This window comes from Lynx rufus, unplaced genomic scaffold (assembly GCF_022079265.1).
Source record: "Lynx rufus isolate CCGP_SWC_20201006 ecotype Redwood Valley unplaced genomic scaffold, mLynRuf1.p SCAF_4, whole genome shotgun sequence".
Taxonomy (NCBI): Eukaryota; Metazoa; Chordata; class Mammalia; order Carnivora; family Felidae; genus Lynx; species Lynx rufus.
In genome coordinates, this window is record NW_025814856.1 from 163,357,039 (window position 1) to 163,377,793 (window position 20,755).

Here is a 20,755-nt window from a genome sequence, read left to right on the forward strand (position 1 = left end):
GTGGTCAAATCCAAAAAATTATTACCAAGACTGATGTAAAGGAGCTTACCCCCTGTTATACTCTAGGATTTCAAGTCTCTTAGATTTATTGAGGCCCATTTTATGGCCTATTGGTCATATTAGGAGAACGTTCTCTGTGTACCTGAACAGAATGCATAATCTACTTCGTTGGGTAAAGTGCTCTAGTGTTAGGTCTAGTTGGTTTATCTGTGGGTCACATCTTCTGTTTCTGTTTTGACCTTCTGATTAGCTGTAGTACGCATTGGTCAATGTGGACATTGAAGTCTACAGCTTGTTGTTGAATTGTCTATTTCTCCTTGAAGTCTGTTATTTTTTGCTTCCTGTGTTTTGGGGCTCAATTGTGAAGTTCATGTATGTTTATAATTATTACATTTTCAAATTCACTGAATCTTTGTTCTAGCCATTCAAATCTATCGTTGAGCTCCACTAGTAAAATGTTCATTTCAGTCATACTTTTCTGCTGCAGAATTTCTATTTTGTTGTTTAAAACAGCGATTTCTGTATTCTTATGGACACACAGACAGCAGCAAATCAAGGCCTAGAAAGGCAGAAAGGAAATAGTATCCAGATTCACTACACCATGTTCCCTAAAATACCCAGGTTTTTTTTTTTGTTTGTTTTTGTTTTTTTTTATATATATGAAATTTATTGACAAATTGGTTTCCATACAACATCCAGTGCTCATCCCAAAAGGTGCCCTCCTCAATACCCATCACCCACCCTCCCCTCCCTCCCACCCCCCATCAACCCTCAGTTTGTTCTCAGTTTTTAACAGTCTTTTATGCTTTGGCTCTCTCCCACTCTAACGTCTTTTTTTTTTTTCCTTCCCCTCCCCCATGGGTTCCTGTTAAGTTTCTCAGAAGAGTGAAACCATATGGTATCTGTCTTTCTCTGTATGGCTTATTTCACTTAGCATTACACTCTCCAGTTCCATCCACATTGCTACAAAAGGCCATATTTCATTTTTTCTCATTGCCACATAGTATTCCATTGTGTATATATACCACAATTTCTTTATCCATTCATCAGTTGATGGACATTTAGGCTCTTTCCATCATTTGGCTATTGTTGAGAGTGCTGCTATGAACATTGGGGTACAAGTGCCCCTATGCATCAGTACTCCTGTATCCCTTGGATAAATTCCTAGCAGTGCTATTGCTGGGTCATAGGGTAGGTCTATTTTTAATTTTCTGAGGAACCTCCACACTGCTTTCCAGAGCGGCTGCACCAATTTGCATTCCCACCAACAGTGCAAGAGGGTTCCCGTTTCTCCACATCCTCTCCAGCATCTATAGTCTCCTGATTTGTTCATTTTGGCCACTCTGACTGGCGTGAGGTGATACCTGAGTGTGGTTTTGATTTGTATTTCCCTGATAAGGAGCGACGCTGAACATCTTTTGATGTGCCTGTTGGCCATCTGGATGTCTTCTTTAGAGAAGTGTCTATTCATGTTTTCTGCCCATTTCTTCACTGGGTTATTTGTTTTTCGGGTGTGGAGTTTGGTGAGCTCTTTATAGATTTTAGATACTAGCCCTTTGTCCGATATGTCATTTGCAAATATCTTTTCCCATTCCGTTGGTTGCCTTTTAGTTTTGTTGGTTGTTTCCTTTGCTGTGCAGAAGCTTTTTATCTTCATAAGGTCCCAGTAATTCACTTTTGCTTTTAGTTCCCTTGCCTTTGGGGATGTGTCGAGTAAGAGATTGCTACGGCTGAGGTCAGAGAGGTCTTTTCCTGCTTTCTCCTCTAAGGTTCTAATGGTTTCCTGTCTCACATTTAGGTCCTTTATCCATTTTGAGTTTATTTTTGTAAATGGTGTGAGGAAGTGGTCTAGTTTCAACCTTCTGCATGTTGCTGTCCAGTTCTCCCAGCACTATTTGTTAAAGAGGCTGTCTTTTTTCCATTGGATGTTCTTTCCTGCTTTGTCAAAGAATAGTTGGCCATACGTTTGTGGGTCTAGTTCTGGGGTTTCTATTCTATTCCATTGGTCTGTGTGTCTGTTTTTGTGCCAATACCATGCTGTCTTGATGATGACAGCTTTGTAGTAGAGGCTAAAGTCTGGGATTGTGATGCCTCCTGCTTTGGTCTTCTTCAAAATTCCTTTGGCTATTCGGGGCCTTTTGTGGTTCCATATGAATTTTAGGATTGCTTATTCTAATTTTGAGAAGAATGCTGGTGCAATTTTGATTGGGATTGCATTGAATGTGTAGATAGCTTTGGGTAGTATTGACATTTTGACAATATTTATTTTTCCAATCCATGAGCAGGGAATGTCTTTCCATTTCTTTAAATCTTCTTCAATTACCTTCATAAGCTTTCTATAGTTTTCAGCATACAGATCCTTTACATCTTTGGTTAGATTTATTCCTAGGTATTTTATGCTTCTTGGTGCAATTGTGAATGGGATCATTTTCTTTATTTGTCTTTCTGTTGCTTCATTGTTAGTGTATAAGAATGCAACTGATTTCTGTACATTGATTTTGTATCCTGCAACTTTGCTGAATTCATGTATCAGTTCTAGCAGACTTTTGGTGGAGTCTATCGGATTTTCCATGTATAATATCATGTCATCTGCAAAAAGCGAAAGCTTGACTTCATCTTTGCCAATTTTGATGCCTTTGTAAAATACCCAGTTTTTAACAACAGCTGTAAGATGTACAACGAAACAGGAAGGTGTGACCCATATACTGGAAAAACTGAGGCCACAGGAATTGCCTGGCAGAGGCCCTGGATGTTGGATTCCAAGACAGGGCTTCCAAAGAGCAATTCTAATCATGTTGAAAGAACTGAAGGAAATCAGTATGAAAACTCCCCCCACTGGTACCATACTGGATGAAAGACTGAGTGCTTTGCCCCAGTGATCAGAGATAAGACAAGGATATCTGCTCTGGTTGCTTCAATGCAACTTTGTGCAGGGGGTTTGCATGTTTGGCTGGACTCTCCTGGTGAAGTCTGCTTCCCCTGCAGGGTGAAACCTCTAGTGTCTGTCTTCAGAGGATGCAGCCTGGGTCGGCACAGTCCCGGGGGGTGACAGTAGTCTTAGCCCCACTCTGTGTGTCTTACCCTAACCACTCTGTCTGTTCATACTATACCCAGCGGTTAAACTTACTGACCGCCAGCTGATTCCTCCCAGGATACTGCTCTCTTGCTGGAAGGCTGAGGGGATAGGGAGTCCCAGCTTCTTGGCCATACCTGCCAGAATGCAGTTCTTAATACTATTTAGTAGACTTTTTGTTTTTTTGAAATAGTCTTTCTTCGTTTGCTGAATGATCTTAGAACAACTTTAAGAGACTTTAATATATTTTTAAAAATATATACCTTGTACCACTTATGGCTGTCCCACCAGTACTAGGTCTGTAGAGTTCCTCCAGGACATATGGAAGCCTGTCCTAGTTTTGGGTCAAACTCTGGCCACATTGCCAACTCCCGTCTTCTTCCTTCCTGCTGGCTGCCTGGAGTTTGCCTCGTTTTGTCTTCCCCTTGTGGTGTCTTATTATAGTTAAACGAAACAGAGTCAAAAGGGAGCCAGGCAGCAGTTACCACCGTCTTACCGACAGCCGTCTTTATCCCGAGTCCCGCTGTCCTACTAGTTGCAGATATGGTGAACTTGCAGAGGGTGAGAGAGACGCTGGCCTCTCCCTGTATTTCCAAAGAGTCATTTATATTCTTTAACAGCTTGGACATGAGTCATTTCAGTGCAACTTCCACATTCTATATCTTCCTGATAAATAAATAATAGTCAAAATAATAAGGCTGCTCGGCTGTTTGTTAGCTATTTATGTTTTGAGTGAAAATTTTTTAAAAGTTGGGGGGACCTGGGGGGCTCATTTGGTTGAACATCCAACTCATGGTTTCACCTCAGAATGATGATCTCACAGTTCTTGAATCAAGCCCTGCGCTGGGTTCTGTGCTGGCAGAGAGTGTGCTTGGGATCCTCTCTCTGCCTCTTTATCTGTCCCTCGCCTCCTCACTCTCTCTCTCTCAAAATTAATAAATTTCAATCAATCAATCAATCATTCAATGAACAAACAACCAGTAGAAAAATTGGTCAAAACCTTGGAAGGTAGCAGCATCCGTGTGCACCTGTTCTAATAAAGAGCAGAACTGACTTGTTCAGCCCACGACAGGGTCAAAAGATCTAGCTGCTGTGCTTGCTTTGACCGGGCCCTGGTTGGAGATTCCCAGGAAGACATCCACCTCATCCTCAAGCCAGCACTAGCCTGGGGAGAGATGGGAAAAGCTACCTGTGCAGAGTCCAGTGAGACCTCCATGGTGGGGTTCCTCCTTGGCCCCGCCTTCCTGCCCCAGTCCCTTTTGAGCACAAGAGCAGCCACAAATGAGAAGACATGAATCTGTGACCTTGCCTTTGTGGCCTGATGAGGAAGACAGACTTGGGAGATTCGAGGCAGGAAATTGCTGGGGCTGAAGTAAGATGTATGTTTTTCTGTGCATGAGTGAATTTACGAGAAATCACCCTGTTGCCCGTTTCTTGAAAATGCAAGGGACTGTGGGAAACAATAACAGAAAAAACTGTGCTGTGATATGGTGCCATAAATATAACAGTCTTTCCTTTATCCCTCGTTAAAGATTTACTTACCGTGTTTATCATTTGTAATAAATCACTGGAGACACTCCACAAAGATATGAGTGAAGCAATAAAAGATGTCAAGTTGAAACCAAAAGAAAGAAATGAAGGTAACAGCAGAAACCATGCCAACTTTGTTGTAAATCCCAGAGAGGGCAGATCACTGAATGCTGTCGGCTGGTCCTGGCAGCCTGTGAGTTCTTTCCCTGACCCCCATTCTCCCAAACCGCCTCTTCCACCGTTGGTACCGAGGAATGGCTAAGAATCCAGGGGCCATCCAAGCAAAGGCTGTGGGGTTGGAGGCGTGGGACTGGAAAGTCTAGGCGGATGAGTGAGGAAGGATGCTGTGTGTGTGGAGAGTAGCAGAGAACTCGGGGTGAAACATGCCTGTGCCTTTGCTTCTTGTGTTCATGTCTGTTGGTGCTGGCTGGTAAATAAAGGTGATGTCCATAACCATCTGTAAGTGTCCATTACTCTGATGGCCCAGGGACACCAAGCCCTGGGGAAAGAAGTTCCATGCTCATATTCACACCTGGGTCCTCCAGCCAAGAGTCTTGGGACTCAGCCCTCCTCAGGGTCTCCTTTTGGGGGCCACAGGCCCCTGTTCCCCCAGGAGATTTATACCTACAGCCAACCAACACCTGAGAGGTTGTGTGGGTATGTGAGCCCAGGCTCGTGAATCATGCCGGGGTGGGGGGAGTGTCTTGGAATTCGTCCTAATTGGGAGAGGCCCCGATAGTCTTGCATGATGCTATTCTGTAGGAGGCATTGAATTGAGACAATCTAGGACCTCTTATCCATAAAGATACTGGGGCACATGGGGATTGTGGTTTTTTGGGGTCTGTTTGTGTTTGGGTTTTCTCCAAGCCATAGATCTTGATCATGGCAGAATCAGGCCCACACACTTTTCCTCTGAGTGATTTTCATATATTAAGGAGACATTTTTGCTGATTAAGAGAAAATAGTCCTTTTGTGCGGTGTTGGTATTGTGTAAGAGTGAGGGATTGATTGTTGCTGCTGGGACTGGGGCATGCTTTTACCTCTGACCCCCAGCTCTTGGTGCCCTGACAGTCTGCCTGTTTGCCTTAAGTGTTCAGGAGGCCTTAACCGCACTCCCAGGCCTTAAATTCCTGTGTGTCTCTTTAAAAGAAACAATTGTTAGTTTTTGTTTTGGTGTTGTATAATTGTTTTCAAAAAGAAAATTCTTCAGAGGACTGAAATCTAAGTTCTGAGAAAGCCCCAACCTCTCTGTCTTCAGGGAGACCGGGGTCCATCTGGGCCAGAAATGTGGCGGGAATGAGGAAGAGTGTAGTCTAGAAGATTTGCCTTGTTCACACCGTGCCACAGAAGGGGAGCCCTTTGGGTTTCTCATAGGATGGGACAAGAAAGCAGGCAGGGGCAAGGTGGAGGGGACATACTGGATGGCTAGCACTGCACGACAGGTCGTCCAAACTGCAGTTGAAACAGCTGAGCCATGGATTGTGTGGTAGCTCCTGGAGTCCAAAGTCAAGATGCCAGCAGAGGCGTGTGCTCTCTGAAGCCTTGAGGGGAGAACCTTGCTTGCTTCTACCTGGGTTCTGCTGGCAGCTGGCCATCTTGATGCCCCTTGGCCGGCAGATAGGCCACCACCCTCTTTCCTCACTCATTTCATTAGCAGCAACAAGTAGATACCAGGCTGCACCTTCCACACTGTTCTCGGAATTCTCCTCAGCTAAATATTCAAGTTCATCACTTACATGGTCTACTCTCCACCCAGCAGCCCACCTCAGTTTAGCCCACCTCCCAGCCCCCTGCCCCCTGCCATTTATAGCAAGTGCCATCATCCCTCCAATGTCCAGCAGCGTGGTCCCCACCTCTCTCAGGGACCTCACGAGAAAGTGACCTTGATGTTCATCTTACCACCGACATCCTCTTAGGCCTTTCTTTTTATCACGTACCTCAGAATTCTTCGAGCCTCCATGCATTACTCAATTTCAAAACGACTCCTACATTTTAGGTAATTACCAGAGCAGGACCCTACTTCTTGGCTTTAAAATCTATATTAGTTCCCCCAGGGACTGCTGTAACAAATGACCACAAACTGTTGCTTAAAGAGCAGAAACTTACTGTCTCATTGTTATGGCTACTGTCTCTCTGGCACAGGCTACAAGTGCCAAACCGAGACGTTCCCAGGGCCATACTCTCCATGAAGTCTCTGGGGAAGGATCCTTCTTTGCTGCGTCTTAGCTTCTGGTGCTGGCTGACCAGCTTTGTTCTTTGCCTTCTAGGTGCTTCCCTCCAATCTCTGCCTCTTCTGTCACATGGTGTTCTCTGTGTGTATCTGTGTGTAAACTTCCCTCACTGTGAATGAAACGATTCCAGGCATTGGAGTACGGCTCAACCTTAACTTCATGACATGACATCACAGAGACCATGCTCCAAAGTAGGTCACATTCTCAGGTACCAGGAGTTAGGACTTCTTTAGGAGGACACAATTCAACCTACGATGGATGGTAAGAGAGGGACAGTGTGTGCAGTGTGAGGGTACAGTACCCCTGATCTCTTCCTCTCCAGTCCCCGTTGTAGTTACCAGGTTAAGCCCATTGGGATAGTTTTCTTAGGTCTCTGCTTCTTGGAAGTCTTCTACTGCCTAGGGCTTAGAATCCACATTCCTTGGCCTGGTATTCAACAGTCATTATAATCAGTCTCGACTCCTCTTCCATGAATGAGATTTTTCTAGATATCATTGTTCCTATTAATATCCATTTTATACTTTTGTAAGGAATGAAGGTGATAATGATATAGAGGTCAGTGCCTGGGACATGGTAGGCCCTTTGTAAAGGCTGGTAATGATTCCTGCACTCCAAATTGTTAGCTGTTCTCTGCCTGTGTCCAGTGGTATTTCCACCTCCAAGGCTTGGATCATGCTATTTCTGCCTCTCTTTCTTATCTGCAGTTTTCAAAAAAGGCAAACTCATGATTCCTGGGCAAGTATAAACACATCAGAGATTTTGCTCAACTCATGACATGACTAGAGAACCAGTATGATAGTATAATGGATCAAAGTTCCTTTGGGTGGCTCAATCAGTTAAGCGTCTGACTCTTGATCTCAGCTCAGGTCTTGACCTTAGGGTCTTGAGTTTGGGCTCCATGCTGGGTGTGAAACCTAGTTAAAAACAAACAAAGAAGCAAAGAATGAAACAAAAAACACAAACAAACAGAAACACAAACTTCATCTGAAATCAAGGGTTGATGTGTTCAAGAGAGTAGTAACATGGAATTTTTGAGTTCTATATTCCACCAGACAGAAAATTCGCTGAGTATCTCCAAGGCAGAGATGTGCAAAAATTCTCTCTGTCCTTAAAGTGTTGTAAAATATCACAGCGGATCATCAAGCACAGCACCACACAGAACAATAGAACACTCCAGTAATCTCTCTTGCCTATTTCTAAGTTTTGGATCATTTTCGTAGCGTTCTCTACTTTGTGATCATAAACAGCCTCCAACAAGTATTGTTGATCCTAGAAGATTGATTTTACCATGCATGGCCTGATCATTTATATAGACGCAGCAAGAATCTTAATTAACCAGAAAAGCCCCCTTGAGTTTCCTCGGGAAATCTAGAGCCTAATCATATTAAGCAACTATCAATTCCAAAGGATAAACTTCTTTTGGAAATTTTCAAAATGAGTTTTGAATCAGACTTTTCAAAGCCCCTGCCATTCTTCTATCCTACGAGTAGGAAACCAAGGCCCAAACACTTGCTCCAGTGAACTTTGCATGCTGTACCCATGAATCTCAGTGAATTTCCCTCTTCCTGAGGTCTCCAAAATTTGCCTGGGTTTCTGGACTACCTGGGAGTGGACTTCCTTAATACCTGAGAGACTGGGATCCTGGAAGCCAGACATCATATTAGTTCTCTTATGAAGGTTTTGGAGACATTAGCTCCACATGTAACACCAACAATTGCTCCTTAGCAGTGGTCTGACGGTCTTTGATTAAACAACAGTCACTCTCAGATATCACACTGTACATATGGCCTTGCTGCAGAATCGATTTTTCCAATGGTATCTTTGTAAACAAGAGGACAGATTTTTATTAAACCTATGCATTGGTCCTATCATCATGAAAGTGAATGAAATTCGCTAGAAGCATATGTTTCTGAATTTTGAGGGTAGGTGAAGATGAGGTAATGTTTAAAGATGGTTGTTGTGGGTTTACAAATACACAGTCTACTAATTCATTTCAGGAGAAAGAAATAAGGTTTCCACCCATAGCCATGCAAGAAGAACATCAAACAGAATGCCATCAATATTCCAAACAAATAACCACAATGGCACATCTTGAATCCGTTCACTCAGTCCTATGTCATTACTTCTCACTCTGCTGGATCTTGAGTCAGTCGTCTGATTTCATGAGGTACATATGCTTCCAGACTGAGAGTCCCAGTAGTCCTGGCTTTGCTCACTGGCAGAGTCTGAGCATTGAGTCAGTGCTACCATCTTGGATACCTCCTCTGAAGAGTCTCTTTGAGGCAGCAGTAGTTCAGAGCATGTCCTACAGTTTTTCCCCTGAAGCTCCAAGATTGTGACCCTCTGGTGAAGACACAAATTCTGAGTGGTCACTTTTGGCAGATCTTCGGAGAAGCCTTAGGAGGAAGCAGAGACCTGTTTGAGAACAGGACTGAATGGTTGTGGTTCATAACCGAATATAACATCGTGGAAGTCAGTAAAAGGCTCTTTGGGGGGCAATGTTTCCTTTGTGGGATTCAGCCCCAAGTGCACTGTCACACCTAGCACCTATATCTCTTTTGTGACACGGCTGCCATTAGCCTGCAAGTGGCAGCTCTTCTTGCACATCCGTGGAGCCAGAAGAAAATTTCATTAAAGCCATGTGAGTGCAGGGGTATAGATAATCCAGATCCCTTATCCTGGTAGACAGGCTGTGGAGGCGCTGAGTCTTCCTTTTCATGCAGTGCCCTTTGGGGGTGGAGTGAGTGGGGAGAAACCAGGAAACCTTGAGTGATATCCAACAATTCACTTAAAGGATATTGTTACAAAGTAGAAGTGACTAGTTTTTTTTTTGGCACCAAGAGAGAAGGCTCCAGAATCCCTAACCGGCAACATGATGGTATTTGGGGATAAGGTAAGTGGGTTTCCATGAGTTCATGAATCTGGGGTCCTCTTGATGGGATTAGTGCCCTTGTAAGAAGAGATAGCAGAGAGTTGCTTCCTCGATCCTTCATGTATGGACCTGGTGAGACGGCTCCATCCACAAATCAGGAGGTTAGCCTTCCCCAGGGAAACAAGTTGGCTGGCACATTGGGCTTGGGCTGCCCAGTGTCCAGAACTGTGAGAAATGAATTCCTGTAGTTCCTGCTCCCAGGCTGTGGTATTATGGTTGTGCAAGCTGATTAAGACAGCATCTCTGATGCGTAGGTGAGCCTTAGAAGGGTAATATATGAGACTAGGATAGAGGGTTCTATTACTACTTCTAACTAATACCTATTGATCACTATGGTTTGAGTACCACTTCATGTGTACAAATTTATCCGGTTTCACAATGACCGTCTGAAGTAAGTATTCCATTTTAAAGATTAGGGGAGTGAGTTGCAGAAAGGTTAACTCAGCCAAATGTGGCAGACTGAATGGTGGCCCCCGAAGGATGGCTACACTCTAATCCCCAGAACCTGTGAATGTTACCTTATTCCATAAGCATCTTTGCAGATGTGATTAAGTTAATGACTTTGAGATGGGGTGATTATTCCGGATTATCTGGGTGGGCCCCAGATGTAATCAGAAAGGTCCCTCTAAGGAGAGGCAAGAAGGCAATTTGATGAAGGCAGCAGAGATTGGTGTGATGTGGCCACAAGCCCAGGACAGCTGGCAACTTCTAGAAGATGTAAGAGGCAATGGATGGATTCTCTCCTGGAGCCTCCAGAAAGAACAAGCTCTGCAAGACCTTGATTTATCTCCATAAGACTAATTCCATGTTCTTGTCCTCCATAACTGTAGAAGATGAAGTTTTCGTTGTTTTCAGCTACTAATGTTTTGGGAATTTGTTATGGAGGCAATAGGAAATGGATCCACTAAGTTTCCAAAGACGATATGTAGAAGAAACAGGACAATGGGGGAACGATTCTTTTAAACTACTGTTATTATTTCTGCACTATTTTAATAAGTTGAACTTTGAGATTATCTAGATCTGAGCATCAGAAAACACCCTGAGCCCCACAAGAAGACTCCTATACAATTCAAAGAATGTCTCTTAATGACCACACACCTTTTGAAAATTCATTATATCCACATTTCTGTGTGTGTGTGAAATGGAAAGAATCAAAGGAAACCATAAAAAAGGAAGCTGTGGCTTTGTCCACATTTATCTCTCTGCTTCTAACTATGTGGAAGGAGCAAGATCCTGGGTGGAAAGTTGTGTTTCCAGGGTTGCAGGAGGAGACAAGCGGTGGAGAGGCCTGTGGCTCACAGCATAGGTGCAAGTGGAAGGAAGCCCTCAATGATCAGGAGCGTGGCTAAGTGAACATTCAGATATGGGGCTACACTGCTTCTATCCAGAATCTTGTAGAAGGATATCACTCCTAACTTAGGGCTCAGGATGGGACTGATGGGGGCCACATGCTCCTTTTTGACCAATGATCACAAGGCTGTTACCATTTGAGACCCGCATCTGATTTCTTGTGGCATCCATGGATTCTGTGTCAACTAGTCTCCTGTTCCCTCTAGGGAACTTAACAGCGTACCTGAGCATAATACCTGGAGAAGCAATTAGCTGACCATGACAACATCCAAGGACAAGTTTCACTCAAGGAATATGTAGCTTGAAATGAAACTAGGAAGTGGTAGAGATATTTTGGGGAGGAAATATGATTCTAGCTCTCCTCTAGACTTTTATGTATGCAGCCTCATCAAGACCAAGTTCATGGGTATGTGACCTGTGCCGTTGCACAGGGCCCTGTACTTAGAAGGGTTTACTGTTCTATTGATGTCATCTTGAAATTCTTAATTTTTTTGTTTGTTTTTGACAAAGGGCCTGGCATATTCCTTTTGTGCCAGACTTTGCAAATTACATAGCTGGTCCCGGTCTGTGTCTTTATTGCAAGTTGGAAAACAGTTACCTGGGGCCCTCCACGTCATTAGCACCAATATCTGGTCTAACGATATGGACCAGTAATATAGTATTAATACAATAATTTCCAAATCTCGCTGCTTCCCTGCATGGGTTGCCACCCCATTGTCCACTACTTCCTGCCACATTTAGTTCTCTTAGTACCCACCTTCAAGTGTGAGCATCAACTAGTCCCATGTCTCAATGTAGTGAACAAAAATATATAATCAAAAACCTTATAATTTTATGATGATGCAAGAGACAATTGGAACAGCTGGTCAACCATGAGAGGTTTGACCATCTGCCTATCATCTCAAAGTTTCCAGAGCAGGTTGGAATGGATGCACTGGCTAAATCTGGGAAAATCTACCTGTGCCTGGGTCTGGGGTAGAGGAAAGTAGGAAGGTTGTAGGGGAAAGTTTGATCTCCTCCCTGGGTGCATCTTTTCTTGTCAGGTCATGCATATTTTGGGGCTTGAAAGAACCATAAGAAAAAAACTAGAGAAGGTGTATGGTCATTGGAAGACTTTTTCCATGCCACATCTTCCTTTTTTTCTCTTGGCTCCCAATGCTTTAAACTCTTGGCTTTGTACCTGAAGGCTGGTAAATTTTTAATGAGTGACTTGAGACCTTCATTAAAGACTATCATGAAAACCCATATGATACAATCACTGGGAAGTGTCCCAGGCTCTAAATTTGGACACATCTAGCCACGTATTTGAGTTTCTTCTTCCTAGAATCACACCAGAGTCTCCCACTCCATGCAGGGAAGATGATCCAACACCATGCCTGGCTCTGTGTGCATGATTTGTGTCATGTAATAAGGGCCTTTGGGACCCACCAGTATAACCCCAAACAACAAATATATGTTTGGAAAATTTGGTGTGACAGCAGGCACATGGAGAAAAAGCTTTCACCTTGGTAAAAGTAAAGCACTCCTCCAATTATAGGGCAATATTTCTGTCTCTTTAAAGCCAAATAGTTCCTTCACTAGCTCCACCCAATCTGAGCTTCCTGCCTCAGAGGTTTGAAGGGTGCAAACACATTTTCCTCACAGTGAAAGCAAAAGGAGCAGCTCAATCAGATTCTTTGGAGAACAATGGGGAACTCAGCTCCTTCAAAAGAAGGTGAGCCTGGCCTCAGAGCAATGGAGCCGTGAGGGGCAGCAGGACATAGGGGTGTGCATGGGTGTGGGTTCTGGTCTGAGAGGGGACCAAGTACCGTGCCAGCAGCCCAGCAAAAAGGATGCTGCCACAGGGGTCCCGGGGGAGGAAGAGTGGGAGTAAGGAGATTGATTGCCCCATGTCCACACGTCTCCTATTTATCGGGACAAACTTGCTGAACAGCATATCTTCCATCATGTCATGACAGAGTGAGTGCTGCCTGACACCCCATCCATTTCCCTTAGTGGGAAACTAGTGTCCTCAAGGCAGGTCTTTCGACCTGGAAGGCAATTTAGAGAGAAGTCTGTCCAAATCCCTTTTTCCTGAAAGAAAATCTGAATCCCAGACGGTGTGCGTGTGGTTTTATTAAATTCCCCGGGATACCCAGGTCCCAAATGGCACAGGAAGTCTAGAATTCAGCTGGCTCTGTCCTTTCCAACATGTAAGAGAGAAATGGTGAGATCGACAGTGTAACAGAGGAGGTAAGGAAGGGGTGTCTTGGGGAGAGAATGAGCTATTCTATAGAAAACAAATGTGCGTGAAGCCCTTTGGTTGTCTTCCTTAATTCCAGGGTGCTACCAGTTCACATTTCTGGACAGAGAGTGAAGTACCTCCCCTGGCCTCCCATGATCTATTTCTGATCCAATGTAAACAGAAATGTAGAATCAAGGACCTGAGAAGGAACCAAGAAGAGACCAGAGCGTGCAAGGGTTATGCATGAGTGTAGGATCAGACATACTTTGCATTGGATCCCTTCTCTGCCCAAAGCCCATTAGCGCAGTGACCTTGGGCAACTTTCTCAGCATTTCTGAGCCACATCAATCTCCTCATTTCAAAAATCAGAGTGAGGGCGCCTATGTGGGAAGAGCATGGGACTCTTGATCTCAGGGCTGTGAGTTTGAGCCGCATGCTCAGTGTAGAGATTCAATACATACATACATACATACATACACTTTAAACTTTAGAATACTAAAAAGTATTAAATTACTAGAATACTAAAAATTTTATCACTTCATCAGTAATTACTTACATATGTATGTCTGGAAGATAAAGGTCATTAAAATATACCATGATCAGAGTTCAAAAAGCAATTAGAATTTTTAAAAAATTACCAGGTGTATTCCAATTCCCAGATAGTTTCCTAGAATTTAAAATTGAAATCAGCTCCAAATACAGTTCATAAATTTTTATTCTTTCATATCTCTTAAATTTAATTTGATAAATAAGTATTCACCTTCCTGTTTCTTTTTGTAAAATGTTTTTGGTTAAGAAATGGTTGGTCCTTTTTGCAAGAGAATTGGACAGTGTACTTTTTCCTCATTAAATCCTCAAGACGTTATGACATGTTCTTCCAGTTTCCGTGTTTTGTATAAGTTTAAATTTAAGGAGAGACTTGATCAGATTAAGGCTTGCCTGGTTATTTGGGTGGCAATATTTCATAGGTGCAGTTGTAAACGTCTATCAGAAGGCACCTTATATATTCTCCTGTCTCTTTCTGTAATGTAGCAGACAGTAATGATAGCCTAGAGTAACTTTGTTTCCTTAACGGTCACAAATTATAATATTATAATTCTATCATTCTTTTTTCATTTATTGGATGGCATAATCTTTTAAAAAGAAAGTTCCCCTGAATCATACCTTCGTTTCCATAAGGTGTAGTAAATAAGACAAAAGGAATGCTTGATTCATTTTTGTCCATGTTCAGACTGATGACATCATTTCCTAGCATACCCCAAAGAGAACACTTCGCTTCTTTTGCGATGATGGTATTGTTATGAATTCATGAACTTCAACATATTTGATGAATTTTAATCCATTGAAATTATTATTCTCATTGGTACTCAAATTACCCCATCTCTGTCCAGTCAGCCTCTTCAAGTTGGCCCTGTAGTCCTTTCAGTAAGATCCAAACTTTTTTTTTTGAAAGTGATCTCTGCACCCAATGTGGGGCTAGAACTCATGAACGTGGGATCAAGAGATGCATGTTGTATTCACAGAGCTAGCCAGGCATCCCACGGTCTGAGTAGTTTTTGATAGAATCCTTGCTTTCTAGTATGACTAGATATTCTAGGATCCACTTGCACGTTTCTTGGCCCAGATCTGGAATCGGTACGTTCTCCTAAGATTCTTAATGTTTTTGGTGGGAAATGGCATTTGAAGGGCACAGTATGGGCGCTAAGGGTGTTCATTGCCACTGGGCTTGTCCTTGGGCTTCAAAACTACACGTGTGCACAAAAAGCTAAGAATAGGACAGGATTCCTGAAAACAATTTAAGATTTTCTTGACGTTTTTTCCCCCATTTGGCCTTACACTCTATCCCATTAGGACAATAACCAATGAAGCAACTTTATTTTCAAGTTTCTTGGACCAATTCTTTGTGTGGTTTGTCTATTACACGAAGTACTATGTATTGCATTTGCTTTTGATTTTTACTAGTTATCTTAAAATATAGTTTTTGTTTATAATTATGTAAGCTATTTACAGATGTTCCTCACTATCTGCAAGCAGAACGTTCCTATGAAATCTTTTATGAAACAAAATGAGATAAAGGAGAGCAGCAATTACCATGAATGTACATGGAAAAAGGGTGCGCATTCCCAGATCTCCCCCAAATAACCTCCCTTATGTGTTTCTGATACTTTTAGACACAACTTGTTAACAGATGCACAAATTCAATTGAGAGAAAGCCCACGTGCTCATCTGGCTCACAGCTCTGGTGGCTGGATGGTGAACCCCTGTGTGAGGTTCCCGGGGAAGGTGATTGGCAGCTGGCGTGGACAATGGCCCACTCGGCCTCTCTATTAGCTCAACTGGCTGTGAAACAAATGCGGAACGCTGTATACGTGTTCAGCTTTTTTTTTTTGTACAAATGAAAAATTCTCTTTGAATGTATTTCAGCCAGCAACAGCAGGTACACATGTAGGTCTTTCATAAAGGAAAAGAGCTGTGATTCGAACTCTCTAAAAGACGGAAATACATGCTTTCAAGACAAATCTATGAAATCTAAGTATACTCGAAGTAGTTTCCAGCTTCTACCCTGCCCCCGCCTTATTCCTCCCATCCCTCTGTCAGTAACTTCTTTGGTGACGGTTCAGATGATCTGCCATTGCTTTATCATGTGCATGAAACATATGTTGTATTTTGTACCTGCATTTCATGTTCCTCCCCACTAGATAAATGACAGTAAACTAAATATTATTTTCTTCACTTTGCCTTTTTTTTTTTTTTTTGCTTTATGAAATATCCTGGAGATCTCTGAATCCCGGCATAGAGAGGTATTTCTTATTCCTTTCTACAGTTGGATAATACATCGCTGTGTGTATGTACCTTGGTTTATTCAATCAGACCCCTACTAGTGGGCATTTGGTAGAGTTTTGGTCTTTAAGTATTACAAATAGTGACACAGAGAATAAACATATGCCTTATCTTTTTCTGTGTTTTTGTCAGTGTAGCTCTGGGACATAAGGAAGGGGAACTTCTTCCTCTACCCTTCAAGGTCTTCCAGCTGCCCTAAGAATTACATTCACTTGAGGCAGATTAACAAGAGAAAAAAAAGCACTGTGCACAGATGCTCAGTAATGAAACTAAGACCAAGAGAGATGACCAAGGCAGGCAGTTTTTATAGTTTTTAGGCAAAGAGATGATGGATCTGTGAGGGATTGACAAAACAAGGAAAACTTGACTTTGGGAGCATCTGTTAGGGAGGAATTCTAAAGAGAATTTGGGCTGGGGTAGTAAATTAGTAGAAAGTAGTGGGCTGTTTATACAGTCTTCTTGTCTCTAAATCTCCCAAACCTGGTCATAAGGGTGTTTCTTTACCTCCTGGGACAGGAAGGGCACCTTTTACATGGGAGATTTGTTTCCTGCTTGAAGGGGGGCAGAAGAGGGTCTTAGTAATCTTCCCACATAGGTTGTATCTTAAGTTACTTTCACTTAAAATAGTCAGTATGCCAGGGCGCCTGGGTTTCTCAGTCGGTTGAGCGTCCGACTTCACTCAGGTCATGATCTCACAGTTCGTGGGTTCGAGCCCAGCGTCAGGCTCTGTGCTAACCGCTTGTTGGGAGCCTGGAGCCTGCTTCAGATTCTGTGTCTCCTTCTCTCTCTGCCCCTCCCCCGCTCATGCCTTGTCTCACTCTGTTTCTCCAAAATAAATAAATGTAAAAAATTAAAAAAAAAGAAATAGTATGCCAACATTGCACGTTTAGGTGTGATCTGCCCTTGACCACTACAGGCATAAATCCTAAATTTGGGACTCAGAATCCAAGAATAAATGTATATGTAATTTGTACTATATTGCCAATTTCTCCTCTGTAGGTTTTAGACTGTTTTTCAATTTCATTAGCCATGGAGAAGAGAACCTGTTTCCGCTAAACCTTTACTGACTGATTATAGCAGTAAATTTTTGGATTATTGCCAAATCCGTAAGTGGAGAAATAGTATCTCAGTGTAATTTTAATTTACTATATTTAGTTATTTTCTTTTCCTATATTGGAATTTTCTCTACTTTAAGTTAGTGTTCATATATTTTTACATAGTTGAAGAGCATTGGCATTTCTTTTTTTCCTTTGAACTGTTTACTCCTATGTCTTGCTCCATTTTCTATCGAGCTGTTGGAAATTTGTCTCTCTACTTTTAGGTATTCTTTGTATAAGAGGAGAATTAACCCTCTTTGATATAGTCTGACATTCGTATTTTAATTGTCTGTGATGTTCGTTTTCTCCCATTGTCTTTTAGGTCTTTATGTAGTCAGATGTATGAATCCTTTTCCTTACAATCTTTCAAATCTTAGAAATAGTTGCCCCTTCCCTAGGTTACAAAGGATTGGTCTGAGTTTCTTCTAGTATTTATGTGGATTGATTTTTAGTGTTTATATTTCTAACGTATTCAGCATGTGAATGGCAAGGAGACGTGGGTGCAGTTTTGTCTTTTCTGTGTGGTTTTGTAGTTATCCCAATGCTGGTTATTAGTCCATCTTTCTCCCCATTGCTGTGAGATCCTGCCTTACAGACGATAAATGTAACACGATACAATTGAACTGGATACTAATGAATATAGTAGACCAATTTGGTGTATTTCTGAACTGTCTGTTTTTGTTTTCCATTCTGTCTCTGTTCACACACACGTCATACTGACTTAATTATAGGGGCTAAAATATTTTACTATCTGGTAGAGATGGCCCTCCCTCATCGTTTTTCGGTTTTTTGACTCTAGAGGCTAATTTTCTTTCTTCATTCATCCAAATGAAATTTATAGTCAACTATTTTAGCTGCAGAGAAAAAAATGGTGACAAATTTGTTAAAATTTATATTTCTATAAAATCACGTTAAAGAAGTATCTATTAAAACAGCATTGAATTTGGGGAAATGTCTGTTCTGCATCAAAGTATTTTTCTTCTTAAATCTACTAAAGGGGATGTGTTGTAACAATCCATTTTCTCATATTGAACCACCCTACTATTTCTGAAATAAATCACATTTAATTGTGGGGTGTTACTTTTTAGTGTCTGACAATTTATTTGGGATTTTTGCATTAGTATTCGCAAATGAGACATGTCTGTAGCTTTATTTATTGGTGAAATCTTTGTTAGCCTTTGGGATCAATATCATACTTGTGGCATAGAAAGAACAGGAAAGATTTCTTTCTGTTTTAAGTCATCAGGAATAGTTTAAGAAAGGTTAAGTGAGATCCCCATGAAACCATCTGGACCTGGTACTCTTTTGTAGGGAAACTCTTTAACTACTTTATTGTTTCTTCCATGGTGATTGAATTGTTTCATCTTTTTGTCTTTATGGGACCAACATGGATAGTACACTACTGCAGGTTTTCATGGAGAAACACAAAGGAGATAAGAGGAACGTGATAGTTTCCACTTACCTTCGTTGACTCTTTTTCTTCTCCTTCTCTTTTTTACACCCCACAGCCACTGGTAGTGACATGGCAGACCCTCAGGACAACACTCTGAGGATTGTTTTGGTGGGGAAAACTGGAAGTGGGAAGAGCGCAACGGCAAACACCATCCTGGGGAGTAGAGTCTTTGAGTCTAGAGTTGCACCTAATGCTGTCACCACCAAGTGTCAAAAAGCATCCAAGGAATGGAAGGGGAGGAAACTTGTTGTTGTTGACACCCCAGGGCTCTTTGACACCAAGGAGACCCTGGATACCACGTGCAGGGAAATCAGCCAGTGTGTCCTCTACTCCTGCCCTGGGCCCCACGCCATCGTCTTGGTCCTCCAGCTGGGCCGCTACACAGATGAAGAGCAGAAGACCGTGGCATTGATCAAGTATGTCTTTGGGAAGCCAGCCTTGAGGCACATGTTCATGTTGTTCACTCGCAAAGATAACTTGGAGGGGCAGAGCCTGAGTGACTTCTTAGCAGATTCAGATGTGAAGCTAAGAAACATCATCAGCGAGTGTGGGAACCGCTACTGTGCCTTCAACAACAGAGCTTCAGAGGCTGAGAAGGAATCTCAAGTGCAGGAGCTGGTGGAGCTGATAGAGGAGATGGTGCAGAGCAACAGAGGGGATTACTTTACCGATGCCATTTACAAGGACACAGAGAAGAGGCTGAGGCAACGGGAAGAAGACCTGAAGAAGATCTATACCGATCAATTAAATAATGAAATTAAACTAGTAGAAAAGGAATATGCTGATAAATCACAGGAAGAACAGGAGAAAAAAATAAAATGGCTAAAGAGGATTTATGATGAACAATTAAAAAATATCAGGGAAGAAGCTGAGAAGGGCATATTTGAACATGTTTTAGATGGGATTAGGAGGGTGCTTTCACAAATATGGCATACGTTTTGGTAGTAAAGACCGTTTCATTTTTTCATTTGAATTTACGATGATTTGCGATAGTGGTAGATTGTAGTTTCTATAGATAGCTGTGACAGTAGCTTCTACTTATTCTTCCTATAATCTGACCCTGTTACTCCTGCCACTGAGTTGCGGGGCCTGTGTCCTCTACCTTGGAACTGGGCAGATCTGGGACCGTTTCAATTAATAGCAGATGGTTGAAGCAACACCTTGTGACTCTAAAGTTACATGTGGGCAATGCTTCCTTGTCCTGTTGGGGTTCTTGCCCTTGGAACTTGACTGTCATGTTGTGAGAAAGCCAAGGCTGCCTCTTGAGAGGCCCCCTTCCAGAGGGCTTGAAGTCCCTGGCCCACTTCCCAGCTCACCTTTCATTTGTGACTCACACCAACTTGCCCGCCATGCAAATGAGGCAACACAGAAGCGGGCCCTCCAGCTGCCCCGCCATCTCAGGCCAAGTTGCAGAAAGCAAAGATGATCCATTCCCACTGAGTGCTGCCCAAATGGCAGCTTTATGACAACAAATAAATGATGGTTTTTGTTTTTAACCACTGAGCTTCAGAATGGTTTGTTATGCAGTGAGAACTAACCAGAATGAAGCCTCTTCCCAGCTCTCAGTCCCCACCGCCTCCCCTTCCCACCTGTGTCTCTTCACACAAAGTTGGCATAATCAGGCAGTGGCATATAGAGTTCAAAGACTCAGGAAAATTCAAATCAGAAATCCTGCACATGTTCAGTGTCTGAACCACTGGTCACATGCGTTGTTGCACTGCATGGTCACAAGTACTTTTTAGGGAGGTATCGGGTTTCTCTGGAAAGATTGTTCTGTAGTTCATGAAGATCTGAAAGTCACAGGATTCTCTTATTGTGTTTCTCTCTTTTCTTTTTTTAGGGACCATCCTATTTAAAATGTCTCCACTTGTATCTGAAAAATCCCATCTGGGCCACATAGTTTTCATTTGCCTGTGCAGAATCACACTTCACCCTAGCTCTTTGCCCCCTGAGGCTGCTCTAGTTGCACTACATCGGTGGGATCTCTTGCTCTCTGATTTCTGCCTGGCTGGCCAATGGGAAGT

At 42.5% G+C, this 20,755-nt stretch overlaps 1 protein-coding gene across 1 annotated transcript in view; it reads left to right on the forward strand.

The window, feature by feature from the left end:
* Positions 1 to 20,227, forward strand: part of LOC124525088 (GTPase IMAP family member 8-like) — an 82,972-nt gene extending 62,745 nt beyond the window's left edge. The window contains 2 exon segments of the mRNA XM_047097562.1: positions 5,234 to 5,256; positions 18,787 to 20,227. Of these exon segments, the coding sequence (XP_046953518.1) occupies positions 5,234 to 5,256; positions 18,787 to 19,676 (913 nt within the window). The 3' untranslated portion in view covers positions 19,677 to 20,227.
* Positions 20,228 to 20,755: the final 528 nt, after the last annotated feature.